At 31.6% G+C, this 20,866-nt stretch overlaps 4 protein-coding genes, 1 long non-coding RNA gene and 1 pseudogene across 5 annotated transcripts in view; 5 read left to right on the top strand and 1 right to left on the bottom strand.

Annotated features, from left to right (window-relative positions):
- LOC109850270 (ubiquitin receptor RAD23d-like) lies at nt 4,092-7,799 on the bottom strand. The gene is made up of 7 exons (XM_020420246.1): nt 7,738-7,799; nt 6,449-6,620; nt 6,250-6,369; nt 6,112-6,177; nt 4,810-4,914; nt 4,407-4,484; nt 4,092-4,103 (listed from the first exon to the last, which is right to left on the bottom strand). The coding sequence occupies exons 1-7, from the start codon at nt 7,797-7,799 to the stop codon at nt 4,092-4,094; spliced, it is 615 nt and encodes a 204-aa protein (XP_020275835.1).
- Nucleotides 8,485-10,056, top strand: LOC109850265. Its single transcript, XM_020420242.1, has 3 exons — nt 8,485-8,782; nt 8,885-8,911; nt 8,981-10,056. The coding sequence occupies exons 1-3, from the start codon at nt 8,485-8,487 to the stop codon at nt 10,054-10,056; spliced, it is 1,401 nt and encodes a 466-aa protein (XP_020275831.1).
- LOC109850260 (ATP-dependent DNA helicase PIF1-like) lies at nt 10,234-12,336 on the top strand. Its single transcript, XM_020420234.1, has one exon. It carries the CDS (start codon nt 10,234-10,236, stop codon nt 12,334-12,336), a length of 2,103 nt encoding a protein of 700 aa, XP_020275823.1.
- On the top strand, nt 16,381-16,898 carry LOC109849863. The gene is made up of 3 exons (XR_002249252.1): nt 16,381-16,430; nt 16,616-16,712; nt 16,810-16,898. It is a non-coding gene; the product is annotated as an uncharacterized LOC109849863 (long non-coding RNA).
- Nucleotides 17,067-19,828, top strand: LOC109850257 (annotated as a pseudogene).
- The window catches only part of LOC109850872 (transcription initiation factor IIA large subunit-like), a 5,641-nt gene continuing 5,294 nt past the window's right edge, over nt 20,520-20,866 (top strand). Inside the window, 3 exon segments of the mRNA XM_020420959.1 lie at nt 20,520-20,718; nt 20,796-20,847; nt 20,850-20,866. The exon segment at nt 20,850-20,866 is cut by the window's right edge and continues 87 nt beyond it. Coding sequence (XP_020276548.1) covers nt 20,602-20,718; nt 20,796-20,847; nt 20,850-20,866 — 186 coding nt within the window. The 5' untranslated portion in view covers nt 20,520-20,601.

Below are 20,866 nucleotides of genomic sequence, written 5' to 3'. Positions count from 1 at the left end.
AAAAAATAATAAATTTTATCATATGTTGTCCAAGATAAAATATTTCCTGCAACATAGCGCGGGTATAGCACTACTATACGTACATTCGAGACTACTAGCTGTAAGTTGCAAATACATATTGCAAATACTCAAAAACGCAAGGGCATAAGCCCAAATTCTCACAGATCAAATTTCGATCTTCACAGAGCCTATATATATGAAAAATTCCCTAAGGACCCAAGATATAGGACCAACAAGGGGGACAAATGAGGTGTCCCCCTCCTATTGCATAATGAGCTGGCTATGATGGTCAGCTCATTATGCAATAGGAGGGGGACACCTCACATGTCCCATGTTGATCCCATATTTTGGGTCCATGTAGCAAAACTCTATATATCATACTCCTTTTAAAAGCACGAGTTCGGAAAAATCTTTCGCAGACAAAAACACCCTTAAAATAATTCAAATACCAATCCATTAAGTAAGAGCAAGTTGATAAATTGATGAATTCTTATTGGATATACATAGTATGAAGATAGAGATATAGTTTAAATTAAAATGTAAACATGAATAAAATTATTAAATACCAACTTTACAAATGTATACAAGATGAAGGGCGTATATGCAAAAACCAAACAAATCAACGAGACAATAAATGTCTGCCCCGAAGGTCGAACCTAGAAACATCGCAGATCTATAAATGTACATAATATGGATGAGATATTTGTAAAATTCACGAAACAAATTAAAGAGACAAGAGTCGTTCTCAAAATTATAAAAAAGAAAAATTAAAATAAATGGCTACGATCTGAGGACACAACATGACGATCTCTCACCGATTAAACTTCAAGTAGTTCGCAGTAGTGCATAATGAGTCAAGTTTAATTATACTGTTATTATTTAAATAGAATTCTATTTACAATTGTTATTCTCTCACATGCAACAACACATACCAATATATATATATAAGCTAAGAAATTACAATAATTTTCATAGCACTTTCATCTCATTCTATAGATATGTACCTTTGTTATTTTCTTCTTATTAGATTGATTTTTTTAAAGAAATTAATTATATTGTGTATTTAATCTTTTTTTATATTAAGAAATAACAATAATTTTTACAACACTTTCATTTATTTTCTTCTTATTAAATTAGACTAGATTATTTTAAAGCAATTAATTATATCGTATGTTTGATCTTTTTTATATCAAAAATTACAATTTTTATAACATTTTCATCTCCTTCAACATGTATGTGCCTTTGTTATTTTCTTCTTATTAGATTAGATTGTTTAAAAATTATGAATTATGAAATTTTAGTAGTTTTTAAATCACTTTAATCTATTTTCTTCTTATTAGATTAGATCACATTATTTTAAAGCAATTAATTATATTGTATATTTGATTTTTTAGACCATAAAGTTTAATTATACTTTTATTATTTAAAAGATACTATTTGTATAAAAGTCAAAGAGAATCTCACACGTATTTTAGATCTCAATGCCAATTGTAATACTTACATATTAGTGTTGGTTTAAAAAAAAATTCATGCATGGGCTTAACTTATATGATCCTATTTTAACCGAATTAGATAATTTACTTTTTTCACCCAAACTCTTCCACAAAGCCAAAAGAGAATAGTAATGCTATAGCTATATATATTCACAGGACTACATATATCTTGAAAATGAATGAAGAAAACCACACAAACAAAAACCATATTAATTACCCCACACACTCACTGTTTTTAAAACCACACTTCTCCATCTCCATCTATAGTATATCCACATACCCAAATTAAGTTGTTGGAGTTTTCCCCTTACCAACTACATCATTGATCAATCCTCCTTTTTTTTCTTTGTACTTAAATTATATAACATTCATTGTAATGAGGACTCACCTGGGTCCTCTGCTTGCCTTGAACGTCCAATAAAAAAATAATGTACTAGGCCTTGTAGTTAGTTAATAATAAGATCCTGTCATTATAAATAAATTAAGTAAAGATTAATAATTCTTAAGAATGTACTGCATTCTCCTAGTTTTCACTGCAAAACTTGTTAGTTGTTTATTCCTGACTCTTAAGGGATTTTCAAAATTAATCTTAAGGGTTATTTCCATTAAAAAGTTTTATTAGAGGGCCCATACAGTCTGTTTTATAGTTTAATATTATCAACATATTTTGTCTCTGATACATATCAATTATGAGTAATAACATAACTTGATTGATCTTAAGTATATCCTAATATATTTCTGCACTCTTGTCTTGTCTTTTGCTCTTTATTATATATCAACATAATATCACAATTGATATAGACGATGAAGACACTATTGTAGATTTACCCAAGAAAAATATAAAGGTGGATAATGATTGATTTCGGCTCAATTAAATATAAAAAAAGAAGAAACAAAAGATAATATTTTTTTGAATATTTTATAATTAAACTTATTTTTTTTAGTAAAATTAGGAATCTTCAGAAGAGATTTTGATGCAAAATTTTTTAATATGCTTATGTGAATGATTTTGTCATATAAAATTATACTAGAGTCACCAGTAATATTTAGTATTTATTTTTTTATTTTAATTCTATCAATAATTAAGATGTCTTGTAGTCATGTGAAAAGTACATACACTGTGCTAAGCTTATACAAATTAATCATCTTAATATTAAGTATTTGGTTATATTTTATTAGCACATCAACAATACATTATTGTATTTTTTTTAAACTTGACACTATATTTAATGACTAAGATAAACAAATTGGAGATCGACGATTTTATCTGATAAACAAATATGTTATATGAAGTTTGATATATACAAATTAAAAAATAATGTTGTGTATGCAAGTATATAAAAGTATATTGATCCGAGTTTTACATGCAAATCTATTTCATAAAAATTTTAAAAAAATATGTAAATAAAATTTATGATAAATGTAATAATCCAGGTTTAAAGATTATCTCAAGATGAATCTGACTTATCTTATAGCAAGAAAATAAAAAAAAATTTGATATTTAACTACGTGCAATGCACGTGCATAAGAACTAGTCTATCTACCCTTTAAAAGAGCCAGTTCATGAAAAACTTTCCCATCCCGAAATTAACCTTCAACCATCTTAAATATACCTAATTTCTCCCATAAAATCGTTACATTAAATCCCTTAAAATCGTTAAATTAAATTCGTCGCCAGCATCGTCAAGTTCTGCCTCCGTTACGTCTTCCTCTCCACCGAAGACGAAGAGATCGTCGATTATCCTTCTCCGATGAAGCCGAGGCGTTACAGGAATTTGCAAAGATGTCGATTATTCGTTGGATACCCTTCTCCGTCGAAGCCGAAGCGTTACAGAAATCTACACAGATTACTATTTCTTCAGAATTTTCGCATTCATCTCCAAAGATTTCTACAATTGGGGATTCAGTAAGGTATTTCTTCTTCATCTTCACTCCTTTATACAAAACCCTAACTCTAACTATCCCCTTTTACTTCTTCAGTACTCTAATTTTCTTCTAAAATTTGCACTAAATTTCGATTTCCTACAGTTTCAAGCGACAAGGGTTTAAAAATTCCTACAGCAGCTGGATCGACATTATAAAGTAAGTTAAATTGAGATGAGTTCTTTAAATTTTCAGATTTTTATTTTGGTAGTGATTTATTTCCTAAATTAGTTCTGTTTTCCAATTATAACTTCTTTTGTATCTTATATTTGTTTGGGTATTGATTTCTTGTTATGGTGTTTTATATGAAAGCTCTGAAGGTTGGGAAATATGGTTTTTTTTTAATTTTGAGGTTTTGAGTAGTCAAATGCTGAGTCTGATATAGAATTCTCATGGTGGAAGAACATGTGTGCCCTTTCTTTCATTATGAATGTCAATGGTAGTATATAACTGAGTTTAGTATTAAATTGAACATATAGACATTAATTATTTTCTCTTTGAGAAAATATATATAAGCATCAGTTATGAAAGAAAGGTAAAAAAGAGTTTTAGAAGAAAGGTAAAATATATATAAGCATCAGTTATGATATAAGTATGCTATCAGACACATAAGTCTAAATATGGTAAGGGGGACATTTTAAATGGTTGGAAAGAAGAAACACCTCTCAATACATCCTAGGCCTCCTGCTGCAAACATAACAATCAACATGTGACAGAGTTTTAGGAGGAAAAAGAACAAGAATAATAACTGTTTTCACAAAAAGAATTACTGAATATGCAAAAGATATAAAAAAAGAGGAAAATAGATCTAATATTGCAGTAGATGCTTGTGAGAAGAAAAAAAATGTGATATCTGTGACAGATAAACATATGTGTTAGCATTTTGGATTGACAAAACAAAGCATAAGCTAAAATAACTAATAGCATTACATAATTATTAATTGATACTATCAACTCATCAGTAAGATTTGAAATAACTACAAGCATTACCTGGTTGACAGAACTTTTGCTGTACGCATTAATTGAAAGGCAATCCTGCTTGCACGACTGAAAATGTTTTATCCAGCGCTGCAAGATTTTAGGAATGAAATGTCTAATAGACAATATGTTGTGATGTAGAATATTGTTAAAACTGAATGAAACAACAAGGATTGAACTGAAAATAGCAAACCCTGGTGAGAAAATAAAGTCAAGCAGTAACCAAGTGGCAGAGTAATAATATATCATAACGTTAGTTATTAAGATTAAACCAAGATGTCTCCCATAAAGTGATTCAGAATCCTATAGTTTAGTGTTGAGTCAGTGTTAAATTCTTTATCAATCAAACTTAGGAGAAAACCCCTAAAGCCTAAGGATGAGAAAGGTAGGGGGGAAATAAAGGGAAAGAACTTACATGCATTATGTTGGGATTTGCAATATCCTTCTTTTTTAGAGCAAATATGCGCCTCTTGTGTGAAAACACTTGTTGAAGATCTTCATTTGCAGAAGATATCGGTATCTGTCCGAATTAGTTTCAAAATTTTAAAAACAATCCCTAACAACATAAAAGAAACACACATTTGAAAATAAACAAAGCATCCACATAGTAAGCTTACCAAGGAGATTTGTTCAGTAAATAAATGTAGATATCGTAAAATTTCACCAAATCCTCTTTAACAAAAAAAACCTTTTTTGTTAAAATTTCAGCCACAGTAACTGGAGCAACTTAGATAGAAAACTTAAGTACTCTAACAAGTAAGAATAATTTTATGTTAGGTTCAACAATAAATAGGTTACTGGTACTAATACCTACCTTTCTTTTTTACTTGGGACTAATGAAAAGGATTAAACGAGATTTTTCAACTAATAAAGTTTAAATCTTTAAAACAGGCAAATCCCCTTTAAAGTATTGGTTAACTCTCAACTTCCCATCAAAGTATCAGTTTACCTATTTTCTCCCTTAGCCTATTAAATTTAACAGATCAATAAGTTGACAATCTGCAACTTGAAGAAAGATTTTTTTCCAGTTCCAAAAAAGTATGAAGGATTAAAATAAAAAAAATTAGACCAAAAGTAGTTGGAACATTTTTTGATACGTCTGTCAGCTCACAAAATGATTATCTCAGAAGAGACCAAGAGAGATGATGAGAACTGGACGAAACACACGTTAGGGTTAGTATTCATTTTCTCCTTTATATTTATTTGGATTATAATTGTGGTAAATAAGAATTGTTCAGTATATTAGACACTTGCTACACTATTATGCGCTTCAGACTCCACTGGGAACTGTTCTGCAGTATACACACCTGTGGACTATTTTGCGTTCAAGTCGTGAATATGCTATAAGTTTCAGAATATGGGGTTTCTTGCATGATTGAAGTCTATGTGTAATGATATTACCCTGTCTAATGCATGTGTTTGTCTATGGTAAACAAGGGTAGATGCCATATTAATAGGCAGTACAATTTGTCTTCACATTACTTATTAACGAATTATAACCATAAAATTCTCTTTATTTCCATTTCAACTTATTTGTTTCATCACTTCATTATTGTTCTTCTTAATTCGCAGTTAATGGGAACAGGAGTTAGGCTAACATATAAACATGTTCATATGAATACTCTGGACAATGAATTTTTACAGTCAACAGCACGTTTATTATTTCTAGGAAATCAAAAGACCCAGAGAAGCAAGTTGTAGCAATGGAATGGGGTACATGTTCATTATTTCTAAGGAAATCAAGAGACCCACCACTAGCACCTCCACCCACACTGGGAGCTCCCTGGAGAGAATTCCGTTATGAGATACATCTGGGTGAGGTAGTTTGAAGATTATAAGCTAGGAGAAACCTGACCTGTGGAAACATATCTAGAGGTGCAGAATTTGGCAATACAGACAGAGTATCGCCTTCAGCAGCTGTCCCAGTTGTGTTTGGCCCTTCAGCCTGAGCAGCTTCTCCTAATGTAGGGATTCCTTGCATAAGGATATGCATATATGAGATATTAGTTTATGAATAGTTTCTAACTGCATCCCCCACAAAATATAGTGCATACAGAATATAAGTATTCCACAGCACGCTCTGGATTATTGTAAGCAGCACGAAGTGCTCGGTGAACCGTATCCTTGTCCCAGTTACCACCACCCATATCCATCAGCTGATGAACCATTGATTCCAGATTGTTTCCTGGTACCAAATTAGATGCAGGTCCATCATAAACAGGGGCCCTGCAATTGAGAGACAATAAACCTTATGAATTAATTACATCGCCATGTCTTTGATTTGGTTTGGAATCTGGTATGAGAAAGATATGGGTTGTCTTTGATTTGGTTCTGGAATCGGAGAATCACAAATGATAGAGTTTAGTTAATTTTTTTTTCTTTTGTGATTTTGGTTGTGATTATTTCCCTAAATTAGATATTAGGTATATCAATTATGTTTTGAACAATCTAATATCAATTGCATAAACAATAGATTAAAGATATGAATATGTTTTGTATCCATTACTCGAGAAAATCTGTTCCTTGAGTAATTATGTATGTTTTGAAAACCTGTTGTGCAATTCTCACATAAATAATTTAACATTTTTTTTAATTATATATGTTGTCTCTGAATAATTATGTATGTTTTGTCTCTGAGTAATTATATAAGTTTTGTAATACACTATTACGTGTAGATTAAATTATTTAACATTTTTTCATATTAATGCAGATATCCTACTTGGTTGGATTTGCCTTGTTGTTTTTTAAAACATTTCTAAAGTTGTCATTGATTCAGGTTAGTTAAGCAACCTTCTTCTCTTTTCTCTTTATTTTGCTCATAGTGATGATAACTCTATTTCCTTGTATTTATCTTCTTCTACACTTAAATATTTATTATTATTATTATTATTATATGACTTAAAAAAAATTAACCTTAGCATATGAGATATTTTTGATTACTGATGCATGTATAGTTTACCAAATTTCTAAAAAAAACCTTAAGTACTATTGAACAACAAATAAAATATACTTATTCTGTCAAATTATATTCAATGCTATACTTATGTTTAATTTAATAAATCAATAATTTAACACATTAAAAATTTTTCCCTTGTAGAAATTTACATTCTACTTCTTGGATTGCATAATCACTATACATTTGCATAAGAGTACCTTCTTCCAAATGACTTCAAACCAAGGTTTGAATTCAACATAAATATATATTATTATTACTTTATGTGTATTTGTGTTTATTAATAAGGTTTGAATTCAACATAAATATATATTATTATTACTTTATGTGTATTTGTGTTTATTAATAGTATATTTTATTATTTTTTAACAGAAGACCACATTCTACTACATGAGAGTAGAAACACCAAATATAATCAGTTGAATGTTGATCAGAAGAGAACTTACATTCATAAGGTCATTGATAATAATATAAAGAGGAAAAGAAATGATTTAGCTGGCAGTAGTACCAATAGCAAGGGAAAACGTAAGATTGATTTGTTTTGTGGAGCGCAACAGCGAGAATATGAGCATGGAGGTTTGCATAGATTAATTTTATAATTTATTAAAATATTTACATGATTTTATATATCTAAATTTATTTAACACTAAAAACTATTATTTTTTTCTAGGTCAAATTACACATGAACCAGTATGTTCTTTATTACATAAACTACGGACTCCAAAGTCTTGTTCATTTTGTGGAGCAAAAAAGTTTGAACATGAGCCACTAACATCCTGTTGTCACAATGGTGAAATCCACCTAGCATATGTGAATGTTAATGATGAGTTATATGCCCTTTATACGGTACAAAGCCAAGAGCCAATTGAGTTTCGAAGACAAACCAGAAAGTATAATAGCATTTTCTCATTCACATCATTTGGGGCAAGGTTTGATAGAGAACTTGCATCAAACAGAAAGGGTATTTTCACATTTAGAGCACAAGGACAAATATATCATAATCTCCCCTCTCTTATTCCAGAAGAAAATAAGCCTTCCTACTTTCAACTTTACTTTTACGATACGGAGAATGAGTTGCAAAATCGAATGAGAATATTAGATAATGCAAATATGAGTACGACTACAACTAAAAGATTGATGGATATATTTGAAGGAAACCCATATGCAAAATTTCTGCGGAAACTAAATAATTTTCCATCTCTTGAAGACTTCAAGATCATTATAAATAGAGATGCTGCAGTAGATCAACGTGTTTACAACTCGCCAACAGTGGATCAGGTTGCAGCTGTCTGGATAGAGGGAAATAATGATAATGTTCCGTATGAGAGAGAAATAGTTGTCCATTCACACTCTGGCAAGAATCATCAAGTTAAGCACTATTTTGGTTGTTATGATCCTTTACAATATCCTTTACTCTTTCCAGGCGGAGATGTAGGTTGGCACCAAAATATTAAAAGAAGGGATAAAAATGATATTCGCCGGTCAAAACAAATAAATACAACATCTCAAGTAACTCAGCAAACTTTTACATCTGCAGAAGATATATTTAAGCGAGAAAGGGAAGGTAAATCATAATTAAAATTGTTTAATAATATTAAAACATTAAAAATTAACTTAACCTGTAAACTTGTAGGTGTTAAAGCACCAAAGGCGGGAAGCGTCTCATGTCGAGAATATTATTGTTACAAGGTTAAGATAAGAGACACTCGACAATCTACTGTATTAACATCGGCAGGCCGGTTGTTCCATCAATATGCTGTTGATATGTACATAAAGCTTGAAACAACAAGACTTGATTATTTTAGAAAGAAACAATCAGAAATCAGAGCAGAGTTATTCCAAGGCATAGTCGATAGTGTAGCTGCTGGAGAAGCAAAAGCATGTCAAGTCGGAAGAAGAATAGTTCTGCCATCATCATTTATTGGTGGTCCTAGAGATATGCGTCGTAGATATCTTGATGCAATGTCATTAGTACAACGATTTGGCAAACCAGATATTTTCATCACAATGACATGCAATCCTGAATGGGAAGAAATCACGGAGGAGCTACATCCAGGACAGACACATAATGATAGACCAGATCTAACCTCAAGGATATTTAGAGGAAAATTGCAAGACTTGAAAGATCAGCTATTTAAAAAGGAAATCTTTGGAAAAGTTGCTGCCCATGTTCATGTCATCGAGTTTCAAAAAAGAGGGTTGCCTCATGCACACATGTTGATTATTCTAATGGGAAAACACAAAATCGTCTCATTAGATCATTATGATAAGTACGTATCAGCAGAAATTCCAAACCATTATGAAAATCCAATCCTATATGAACTGGTAAAAAAACATATGATGCATGGCCCTTGTGGAGAGTTAAATATGAAGAATGTTTGCATGCAAAATGGCGAGTGTAAATATCACTACCCTAGAGAGTTTTCTCTGATATCACTACAAGCGAAAGATGCTTACCCAGTTTATAAAAGGAGCAAAAATAACAGAACAATGTTGGTTCGAAACAAAATCCTTAATAATCAATGGGTGGTACCTTATAATCCTTATTTGTTGACACGTTATAACTGTCACATCAATATTGAAATATGCTCAGGCATAAAAGCAGTTAAATACCTTTATAAGTACATATATAAAGGCCATGATAGAGTAGCAGTAAACATTGAGTACAATGAAGGTGAAAAAGTTGTGAATGAAATCAAGAATTTTTAAGATGTAAGATGGGTATCAGCTCAGGAAGCTTTCTGGAGAATATATGAATTCCATCTTAATGAGATATTCCCGGCTGTCATTAACTTACAACTTCACATGCCAAATCATCAATATGTTTCATATTGGAAACATCAAGACCTATCGAAATTTATTCACTTGGAACATGTCTCAAAGACGATGCTTACAGAATTTTTTACTATGTGTAAAAAAATTAAAGAAGGTAACAAGAAGAAACATGAAAAGGACCATGAAAAGGAGTTATTATATGTGGAATTTCCTGAATATTATGTTTGGGATTCAACATCAAAATCTTGGCGTCCAAGAAAACAGAGACAAGTGATAGGTCGAATAAATGGGGCTAATCCAATTGAAGGAGAGAGATATTACCTGCGACTATTGCTTACTCACATTAGGTGTCCGAAATCATTTGAAGATCTACTGACGGTAAATGGTAATCAGTGCAAATCTTTCAAGCAATCAGCTGAGAAATTAGGTCTTTTGGAATCTGATGATAGCATAAGAGAGTGCTTAGATGAAGCCATCGTCTTCCAAATGCCAACAGCACTTCGACGTTTGTTTGCAACTATATTGGTTCATTGTGAGCCTACAGATGTTAATCATTTGTGGGATAAATATATTGAATCATTATCTGAAGACTACTCAAGGAAACCAAATGCTACTAGAGCTTCGGTGATAAATGATACTCTTCTCAATATTAACTTCTACTTAAAGAGCATGGGAAAGGATATTAAAAATTTTGACTTGCCACCTTTACAAGCCAAAAACATTACAGAGGAAGGTTCATACCCAAGAGAAATAAAAGAAGAGCTAGATGTACAAATCTCAACTGATGATCTAAATGCTGCAACAAAACTCAACTATGAACAACATACTACATACACTACAATATTATCACGAGTTGAAGAAAATAAAAGTGGAGTTTTCTTTATTGACAGTCTAGGAGGAACTGGGAAGACTTATTTATATCGCGCTCTACTTGCCACAGTAAGATCGCAATGTATGATAGCTCTTGCTACAGCGACATCAGGTGTCGCAGCTGTAATAATGCCTGGTGGAAGAACAGCACACTCCAGATTTAAAATCAAAATCCCAACAACAGATTCATCTATGTGCAGTATATCAAAGCAAGATGGGACATCAAAACTCCTTAGAATAGCACGTCTAATAATTTGGGACGAGGCTGCTATGGCTAAACGCGTTGCAATTGAAACGTTGGATAGAACACTAAGAGATTTAATGGATAAAGATGAACCATTTGGCGGAAAAGTTATTGTATTTGGTGGTGATTTCAGACAAGTTTTACCAGTGGTGCCTCGCTCAACAAGATCACAAACTATCAAAGAAAGTTTGGTAAGTTCACATTTATGGAGAAAAATGATCAAACTACAACTTTCCAAAAATATGAGAGCAAAATCAGACACAGCATTCAGTGAATTTCTTCTTAGGATTGGGAATGGAGATGAACCAACAATGACACGGGATTTCATAAAACTGCCTAATGCAATGTTGATCCAGAATCAAGGTGATGAGCTACCGGAAGATTCTCTCATAAATTCAATTTTTCCATCTTTAGATGAAAATTTCAAGTCTATTGACTATATGAAAGATAGAGCTATCCTTGCAACAAAAAATGAATATGTTGACATGTTAAATGATAGACTAATAAAAAGGTTTCCAGGAGAAGGAAAAGAATTCTATAGCTTTGATGAAGCAGTTGATGACACTAATCATCATTACCAAGAAGAATTTTTGAACACTCTGCTCCCTAATGGACTACCGCCACACAAGCTACTGTTGAAAAAATATTGTCCAATTATTTTACTAAGGAACTTGGATCCAACTAATAGACTGTGCAACGGTACAAGAATGGTATGTCAAGATTTTAACTATAATGTAATTCAAGTTAAAATCACAATGAGACAACATGCTGGAAAAGAAGTTTTTTTGCCAAGAATACCATTGTCACCAGCAGAAGATGAAGGATTACCATTCAAGTTCAAACGCAAACAATTTCCCATAAGATTATGTTTTGCAATGACAATTAATAAATCCCAAGGGCAAATAATACCTAACGTAGCTATTTATCTACCTGAACCAGTGTTCTCTCATGGACAATTATATGTTGCTTTATCGCGGGGTACTTCTATGATGACAACCAAGGTCTTAATAACATCAGATGGAAAATTTGCAGAAGAGGAACAATACACAAAAAATGTTGTATACAAGGAAGTTCTCCAGCCAAACGACCACGAGGAATAATTCAAATGACCAATAACATTTTTGAAGGTTAGGAATTTATTATATAATAAGTAGATGCAATTTTTATTAAAGTTTTTTTCATAAAATTAATTAAAAAAGTTACAATTCATTATTACATCATTCAATTAGTGTCACATCTTTGATATAGAAATAGTCTCATTTAATTTTCTTTTGAGTTTATTTAGTACTTCAAATGCTTTGTTATTTACATATAACAAACTATTCAAAATCTTGCAGGAACGATGACATCCACCAATGAATCACCAATTCCACACCTCCAAATACGCCAACTCAAAAAATTTCAAAGAGAGTGGACTATTCTTGTTGTTATCCTAAGAACTATCGAGTCATCTTATGAGAACAACAAAGGATCAGGAAAACTACTAAAATTAATTTTTGCAGACTCGGAGGTAATTTAGCAAAATTCTACATGCTATAATTCTATTGATATTTGTTGATACTTATTCTTAAATAAAGTAATACATACAATTTTTAAGTACAATATGCATACCTTTTTATCATGCCATAGCAATCGTTATTTTAAATCTATGCAAAGCCTTCTCAATTTTTTATAAATTTATAAATATAAATTATAAATATTAATTAAATTATAATTGTTTATGCTTATTCTTATATTAATTATTATCACCTTACTATGTATAAAATAATATAAAAAAATTCCTGCATTTATTAAATAGGTAAGCAACATGTAATTCATTTTTTACAAAGAGTTAATCTGTAAAAACGATTAAATTTGTTACTTGAGATCAAATGACTTATTAGTAAGTAGTAGAAATTCTAATTCAATAACATATAACTTTATATAAATAAGGTTAGTTTTGTTCATGAGTTAAAATGTTATTTCTTTTTGACCAGAATATTATGGATACAATCCAATCAAACCTAGAGTATGTTTATTTAAAAGTTTTCCACATAGGTATGGTTATTGATATTTATTGATATTTGTGAGATAATATTACTAATATTTGCAGGGGAAAAAAATACAAGGTATTATGTTTGGAGAAACTATTGAAATGTATAAGCAAATGCTTCAGAAGAATAATGTTCTTTACATCTCAAATGGAGAAGTCAAACCAATAAACCCGCTTTATGGAAATGTACATGAGTCAATTGAGTTGACATTGACTAAAAACATTTCTATCAAAGAGTCAAAAGCAGAATTTCAATATGATAAGATATTGAATAACTTTATCTCAATCAAAGACGCAATTTCCAACGAGGATACAAGGAATATAAGTAAGTATTTGTAAAAACCTTTTATTTTAAATTTATAAATTTATAAAAGAATTTTCAACTTATTATAAATTTATGTGCAGATGTTCTTGCAATGATAGCAAATGTCAAGCCTATGATCAAGTACGTTACAAGATATAATAAGGCAGACACAATGCGGGAATTCATTATAGTAGACAAAGAGTATACACGCATGCTTTTATTTCACAATAAATTATTTATTCAAAATATAATATATTAACCTAAAATTGTCTAACTTCTCTTATACAGTGACATAACATTGTCTGTAACTTTATTCGATAATATATTAACCTAAAATTGTCTAACTTCTCTTATACAGTGACATAACATTGTCTGTAACTTTATTCGAAGATTTAGCTGTCAATGAAGGCTCAATGATTGAAGGAAATAAGCATGAGACCACTATCATAGCGCTATCAGATTTTAAAATATCATTGTACAAATGTATCATTTTTTAAATTGAATTGTAAATTACTTATCAAAAAATATCCATTTCTAATTATAACTAATATATATGCAGGGGAGTTGTGCTTGACTTCGCAAATTGCATCAACAATATTTATCAACCCTGATATACAACTTGCTAAGGACATGCGAGAATGGTAATTCAAATAAAGAAGGTAACTTGATAAATTAAAATTTAAATATTTTTAAAATTATATGCAGGGCTCTTTCAAAAGAGAAGATCAAGACAAATGATGCTCCGTCGAGGCTATTTAAAAATGCAACGAAAATGAATATTGGTGACATTATGCAAGCTTCACAAGAATCATCCAAGGTATTATATTAAAATTCCTACTATAAAATAGTAATGAATCAAGAGCTTAAGTTTTTTAAAAAAAATAATATAAATAGATATTGTTTCATTGATGTTTAAAATACATTTATAATTATTACTTTTGCATTAAATTTTTTTTAAAAAAATTTACTATATTTTTTTCAATTATTTTAAAATTTATAATTTTTTTTACTAAATATATGTAAACTAAAATTATAACTAACTTAATTTTTACAAATCTACAGGCACAATATGGCAGCTTTATTGGAAAAATAAGTAATATCTTAAATAGACATGAGGCTTGGTACTACTCATGCACAGGCTGCAATAAAAAAGTTGAGAAAAATATTTATGACAAATATCAAAACTGTCAAAAAAACAATGAAGACAGTATACCGAGGTAAATTACTATCAATTACTCATGAAATAAAAATATAAAGATTAAATATATAAATATCATCTTATGGACAATTATAATACAAAATGTAGATATGTTGTCAAAATCATAGTGGAAGACGAAACAAACAATGCAAGAGTCACACTTTTTGACGCAGCAGAAACATTGATAGGATGTGATGCTAAAAAATTCATGGATGATATAAAAGAGGTAAATTCTTACTTTATTATATTTTATACATATAAAACAATATATTTCATGTATAAGATCTTAATTTTTTCCTCATTAAAACAGAAAAAAATCAGAGTTCATTCTTTCAAAAGTTTGTTCTCAACATCGAAAAGACATACAAGTTCCTTGTAAAGTTGGATGAGAAGTCAAAGGATGAACGTGCACAAGGAAAGATAATAGCACAAGAAATCCAAATCCAAGAGGACATCACAATCAACATTGATGATGATGATTCATTTCTCGATTTACCAAAAAAGAAGATCAAGGTGGAGAAGGATTGATCAAAGGCCAACAAAAATTAAACATTAATGTTTTTTAATTTTAATTACATTTACAAATTGGTTAAAGGATTTTAAATGTGCTTTTCATAGGCTTTTAAGTTTATTAATTGATGAATTTAATTTGTTTGGACAATTTATGATTTATACGCATATGCTCATATAGTTGTTTGATAACTATCGCATGCTTTGATTGTTATTGCAGTTATTAACTTAAATTTAACATTTAATTATGTGAATCAAAATACATATTCATAGAATAGTTCACTTTATTAATTTAAATTTTCATGTCAACTATTTTTAACTTATCTATACTGCACAAAAAAATATTGTCGATGAGTCGTTCGCAAGAAAAATGATGACCAAGCACAGCTTCCTGAACCTATTGAGAGGAAACCATAGCTTTCTTTAGAGAAGGTAGCTAATTTTACAAAATTGTTATTCTAATTTATTTCTTTAAGTAGTCAAAATTTATTTGTATCTATTTTATTACATGTCCAGGTTCTCAGTGTTTTTTAAAAGAATAATCAATGAAGATTGCCTACTACTAGGTTTCATACCCATGTCCAGGTTCTCAGTGTTTTTTAAAAGAATAATCAATGAAGATTGCCTACTACTAGGTTTCATACCGAAAAATGATCGTCTGGATTGGATGATATTATAACTTTAATCATGGCAGGTACATATCAAAATGAAGTTCAAAAACTTGTAAATCTAATCATATATCATCTTAAATAGATAAAAGGTTAATTAATAGAATCAATATATCTGCAGTTAACTCATCTAACCAGTGTGCTGAGCAAATATAATTCAGAGAATAGCGGCATTCTATACCTCTTTCTTCAGAGCCTTCAGCACAATACAGATATCAAGTCCTTGATCAACCACATCCTCTTTATGGTAATCGATAAAGTAGCCTTATATCAATGCAAGCTACTAAACCTCCACTCTCATCAGCTCGTCATCAAGGTAACTGATTTCTTTAAGGAGCATCACTTTACAAATTAGGAACTTTACAAAGTTATGTGGCAGAGGATCCATCTACTTGGAAATTTCAGCATTACACAATGTTAAGTACCTGGCAAAATTGAGTGCTCATCCTGTTGGTTCAAATGCACTTGATGTTGCATCAAAGGTACTCCTTTCTTTTGATAACATCTATTCAGTGTTGGAAAATAAATTTTATCTTTCACTTGATTATCATGTGATAGCATGAATAACCCTTATTGCCAAGTTATATTACTTTATCTGACATTGAGCTCAAAGTCAGTCTAATCTTTTGAATTACACAACTTTACCTGATTGGTAATTCTACTGAAGGCAATTGTGTCTCTGCTGATGAGAGCTTACTGGATGCTCTCCTATTTTCTGCTCTGAAGCAGATTTGTCATGAATAAGGCATCCGAGAACTATACAGGTAGTGTTTGTCTGCGTAGTATTAATCATGTTTTATAGTATTTCTGATCCTTCTTAATGATTGTTGTATTTATATGCTGTGTTCATTTCTTCAACAGTGGTCTGATTCCTGCTTTAGCTGGAGTTAGCCATGTTGCTATCCAGTTTCCTGCATATGAAAAGATCAAAGCTTACTTGGCAGGAAGAGGTAATAAGTTTGCTCTTAAACTTTGCAGATACATTTTCAGTTCATTCTGTTTTAGTACTGATTTTTGTTTGACATTATTGTGTACTCCCATAAAATACTACGGTGGATAAGCTCAGTCCTGGAAGTGTAGCAATTGCTTCTTCGTTATCTAAAATACTTGCCTAAACAATGACCTATCCTCATGAGGTAGCTGCTTTTATTTCCTTGGTTCTTATTAGTTACAGGAGTTTTATGGAAAATCTCCATCTGGGTACATCACCTGGATTATTTTTATTTTTGTTTTCTTTTTTTATTGAGAAAAGGATGGGATTTCAAAAAATCTTGTATGTGGTGTTGATATTTTTGTTAATTCATTTTCTACAGTGCAAGATAAAGGAGTATGTGGTCAATGATTCAGTTTGACAAAGATTCCCAGAACTGATATGTTCATTTAGGAATTTTGGCTACTTCATTGCAAGAAATTTATTTATTTATAGAATTGCAAACTTTTGTGGACATACTCCACTAACTGCATTACTATATGGGATTGAACCTATTTTCTTTATGCATATATCTTGACCAACTCATGGTTTCAAATGACTTTTCATTACTTAATTGACCATATTATGCTAATTTTAACCAAGCAATGGTAAACTGTTGGGGCGTGATTGTGATGTAGATTCATTTTCTTTATGCCTTTCCGTTAATGTTTTTCAGTAGAGAAATAAGAGACTTTTCTACAAGCTTCTAATAGATAATGTTGAAGAGTTGCTTACAGTTGTTTACACACCTACAGTTGGCGAGGCTTGCCAGAAGTATGGTTGCATCTTTAGGCGGCCACAAGTTCTTTATATCAGCTTGAAGGAGAAGTAAGTTGCAATTCCTTGTGCTTCTTGTGTATTTCGGTGATTTTTGTAACTGAAACTGAAAGGTTGCTTGATCTTGTAGGGGAAAGATTCTTGAGGTGTTGAAGAATTGGCCTGAGAGGAGTATTCAGATTATCGTGTTTACTGATGATTAGCGCATTTTTGGGCTTGGAGATCTTGGCTGTCAGGTGAATTTGAAGTTAGAGTTGTAATTGAAATATAGTGGAAACAATCTTATCTTGGAGTTTGCTGATTTGATAATGCTTCTTTCCAAGACTTTGTTCAGGGTATGGGAATTCCTGTTGGCAAGCTTTCTTTGTACACAGCCCTTGGAGGGATTCGACCAACTGCTGTAAGCATGTTAATTACCTGATCTGTTATGTTTTTTGAGTTCTAATAGCCTAAACAGTCCTTTTGCAGAGCTTTATGTTTTTTCCATAAGAAATAATACAACAGACATTTAAATTTATTCGCAGTGCTTACCCATCACGATTGATGTGGGCACGAACAATAAGCAATTGTTGAATGATGAGTTCTATATTGGGTTGCGGCAAAAGCTTGCTACTTGTCAGGTATGGGATTCTATAGGCACTGACTAGCATGCTATGTGGAATTTACAATAAGCATTAATTAGTATTACTAAACTGTTGCCTTGTACATTTTGGAGTAGGAATATGCTGAATTAATACATGAATTCATGACTGCTGTCAAAAAGAACTATGGGGATAAAGTACTTATTCAGGTTGGCCAAATTACCACGCATTACCGTACTTTTACCAAATTTAATTTTGTTTTTTTCCTTTATTGCTACAAGTTTATTTAACTAAAATTTTATGCATGCAGTTTGAGGATTTTTCAAACCATAATGCATTTGAATTGCTTGCAAAATATAGCACAAGTTATCTTGTCTTTAACGATGATATTCAGGTAAAGCAAGCATGTGGCTTTATGTTAGCTGTGTGATAAATTCCTTCTCTCATTTTCAACTTAATAATTGTCTATTTGGTTTTTGAACAAAATAACACTTATCTAATAAATGAAATCATTGCATGGAACAGCTTCTGTTGTCCTTGCTGGGCTTGTTGCAGCACTAAAGTTGGTTGGTGGAACATTAGCGGAGCACACTTTTTTGTTTCTTGGTGCTGGCGAGGTCATCTTCTCCTTCTGCTACTTGTATAGTCTATTGTTTATTTATTTATTTTGCTGAACTATTTTCAAGTACAAGTTAGATAAAAACTATAGGGTTTAATATGAATTTAATCCTCTTCCCGTCTTTTTTTAAATAGAAAAACAAGGCAAGGTGACCTATTCATTGAAAAAATATTAAATTATTAAAAATTTACAAGAGGGATGCGAACAGAACTTACAAAGTCCCATATCCAAAAGTTGATATAACAGTTATAACAGGAGGGGGAGCGGACAAATCGTCGTCGTCAATCACCACAAGCTAGGATATAACAATTGATATTTCCCCCTTAATTTAGACATGGAATTTAGAAGCCTTCAAAAAAAAGCATCACCTGAACATCAGCCATCAACATACTTTACATAAAAAAACCAAATAAAGCAAAAATATATATATAAAAATAAAAAGAAAAATAAGAAGAAGAAGAAGAAGAAGAGGCAAGGCTTAAATTGTATTGACCGCCGCTAAACCTTTTCACCCTTTCTACAATTATGAATTATTTTTTAGTTTTCCCCCTTAACTTCAAAGAGCCATGATGTAAAAGACTCTCATTTACTACCAAAAAGTATAAAAATTTCAAACAATTAGTGATCATTTCTTAGCTTCCCCCCTTAAATTCAAAGAGCCATGATGAAGAATTCTCTCCTTTACAACTAATAAGGGGTGATAGAATATGATTCTATACATTTTAGAGAATTATGAACACATGATTAAGCCAAGTATGGAGTTTATAAAATAAATTCTACTGTAGAAACAATGAAACTAAGGCAGTAATCTATTCAAGAAATTAATTCTTCATCATGACATGCATGTATTTGTTGTGCTCTTTTATTTATGACCTATTAACATTTATATATAAATTTCAGTCTGGGACAGAGAAATTGCACCTCCCAGATTAATTGAAAAAGAACTTATAGATTCATTTACTCAAAACTCAGGAGGTGCAGCAAGAGATCAATTGGCTTGGCCGCATGCTTGGGCATTCAGGCTATCTTCTAGAAAACGGACTTTCAAGGTACTATTGAAGAAAGCCCATTCTTGAAGAAAGCAGCAGCTAACCTCTAACATTGTATTACTCGTCTCAAATGTAACATTAATCATTCAGTTTAGTAGCTTTAGTGACTCATCAAGTGGAAAATTTTTACTGAGAGCATGACTGATAATGCATGTATAATGTTTGGACCCTTACATCACAGTGAAAGGAAATGCATAAATACAGAGCAAAACAGTGCCTTGTTGGTAGATAACGTTTGTTTGACTTCTTAACTTGAACTTCTTTTACATTCTTATAAGATGTTGAATGTTTACATTATGTATATATATGTTTTATCCATTACTTACATTCCATAATTTTATAATAAAACATTATAATTAAAATTATAATTTTTAAACAAAAAATAAAAACTTAACCACGTGCATTGCACGTGCAATCCAACTAGTATATATATATATATATATATAGCTCCTTCCTCCCTTGGTCGCTATCCCAAATCCTCCAACCGCCGTCCTTTCTATCGCCCTCTCAGATCCAGCCACGTGTCCCCACTCCTCCTCGGATCCAAACCTATTTATATTCTCGCCCTTTATAGTTCCCCTCTCTCGTGCCCGCTCTCTCTCTTCTCTCTCTAATAAGCTCGAAACCCTAGAAACCAACCTCCATGCTCTTGCCCTAATGGCGAGCAACGTCTCCTCCGTCTACGTCAGAGTCATCGACGACGTCGTCAACAAGGTCCGGGACGACTTCATCTGCTCCGGCGCCGGCGATGCGGTCCTCAGCGAGCTCCAAGCGGTAATCTTTCTTCCTCAAACCCTAGATTCGGTCCCTTCTGTCGTCATTCTTGGGTTTTCATATCGGAAATCTTGTAGCTGTGGGAGACGAAGGTGATGCAATCGGGAGTCATGTCGGGGAATTTTGAGCGGCTGCATGTCCAGAGGCC

The sequence above is a fragment of the Asparagus officinalis genome, chromosome 7 (genome assembly GCF_001876935.1).
Source record: "Asparagus officinalis chromosome 7, Aspof.V1, whole genome shotgun sequence".
Taxonomy (NCBI): domain Eukaryota; kingdom Viridiplantae; phylum Streptophyta; class Magnoliopsida; order Asparagales; family Asparagaceae; genus Asparagus; species Asparagus officinalis.
This window is presented reverse-complemented; position numbering and strand designations above follow the sequence as displayed.

Excerpts from the sequence above, each read along its gene's own strand:
- LOC109850270 (XM_020420246.1), bottom strand. The coding sequence starts at position 7,799 with ATGAATGTAAGTTCTCTTCTGATCAACATTCAACTGATTATATTTGGT. Across the intron at positions 6,370-6,448 it reads CTGTGGAATACTTATATTCT|GGAATCCCTACATTAGGAGA; the intron begins GTATGCACTATA and ends ATCCTTATGCAA. Across the intron at positions 4,915-6,111 it reads TCCTTAGAAATAATGAACAT|ATACCGATATCTTCTGCAAA; the intron begins GTACCCCATTCC and ends TAATTCGGACAG.
- LOC109850265 (XM_020420242.1), top strand. The coding sequence starts at position 8,485 with ATGGATATATTTGAAGGAAACCCATATGCAAAATTTCTGCGGAAACTA. Across the intron at positions 8,783-8,884 it reads CTTTCCAGGCGGAGATGTAG|AAGATATATTTAAGCGAGAA; the intron begins GTTGGCACCAAA and ends TTACATCTGCAG. Across the intron at positions 8,912-8,980 it reads ATTTAAGCGAGAAAGGGAAG|GTGTTAAAGCACCAAAGGCG; the intron begins GTAAATCATAAT and ends GTAAACTTGTAG.
- LOC109850260 (XM_020420234.1), top strand. The coding sequence starts at position 10,234 with ATGCTTACAGAATTTTTTACTATGTGTAAAAAAATTAAAGAAGGTAAC.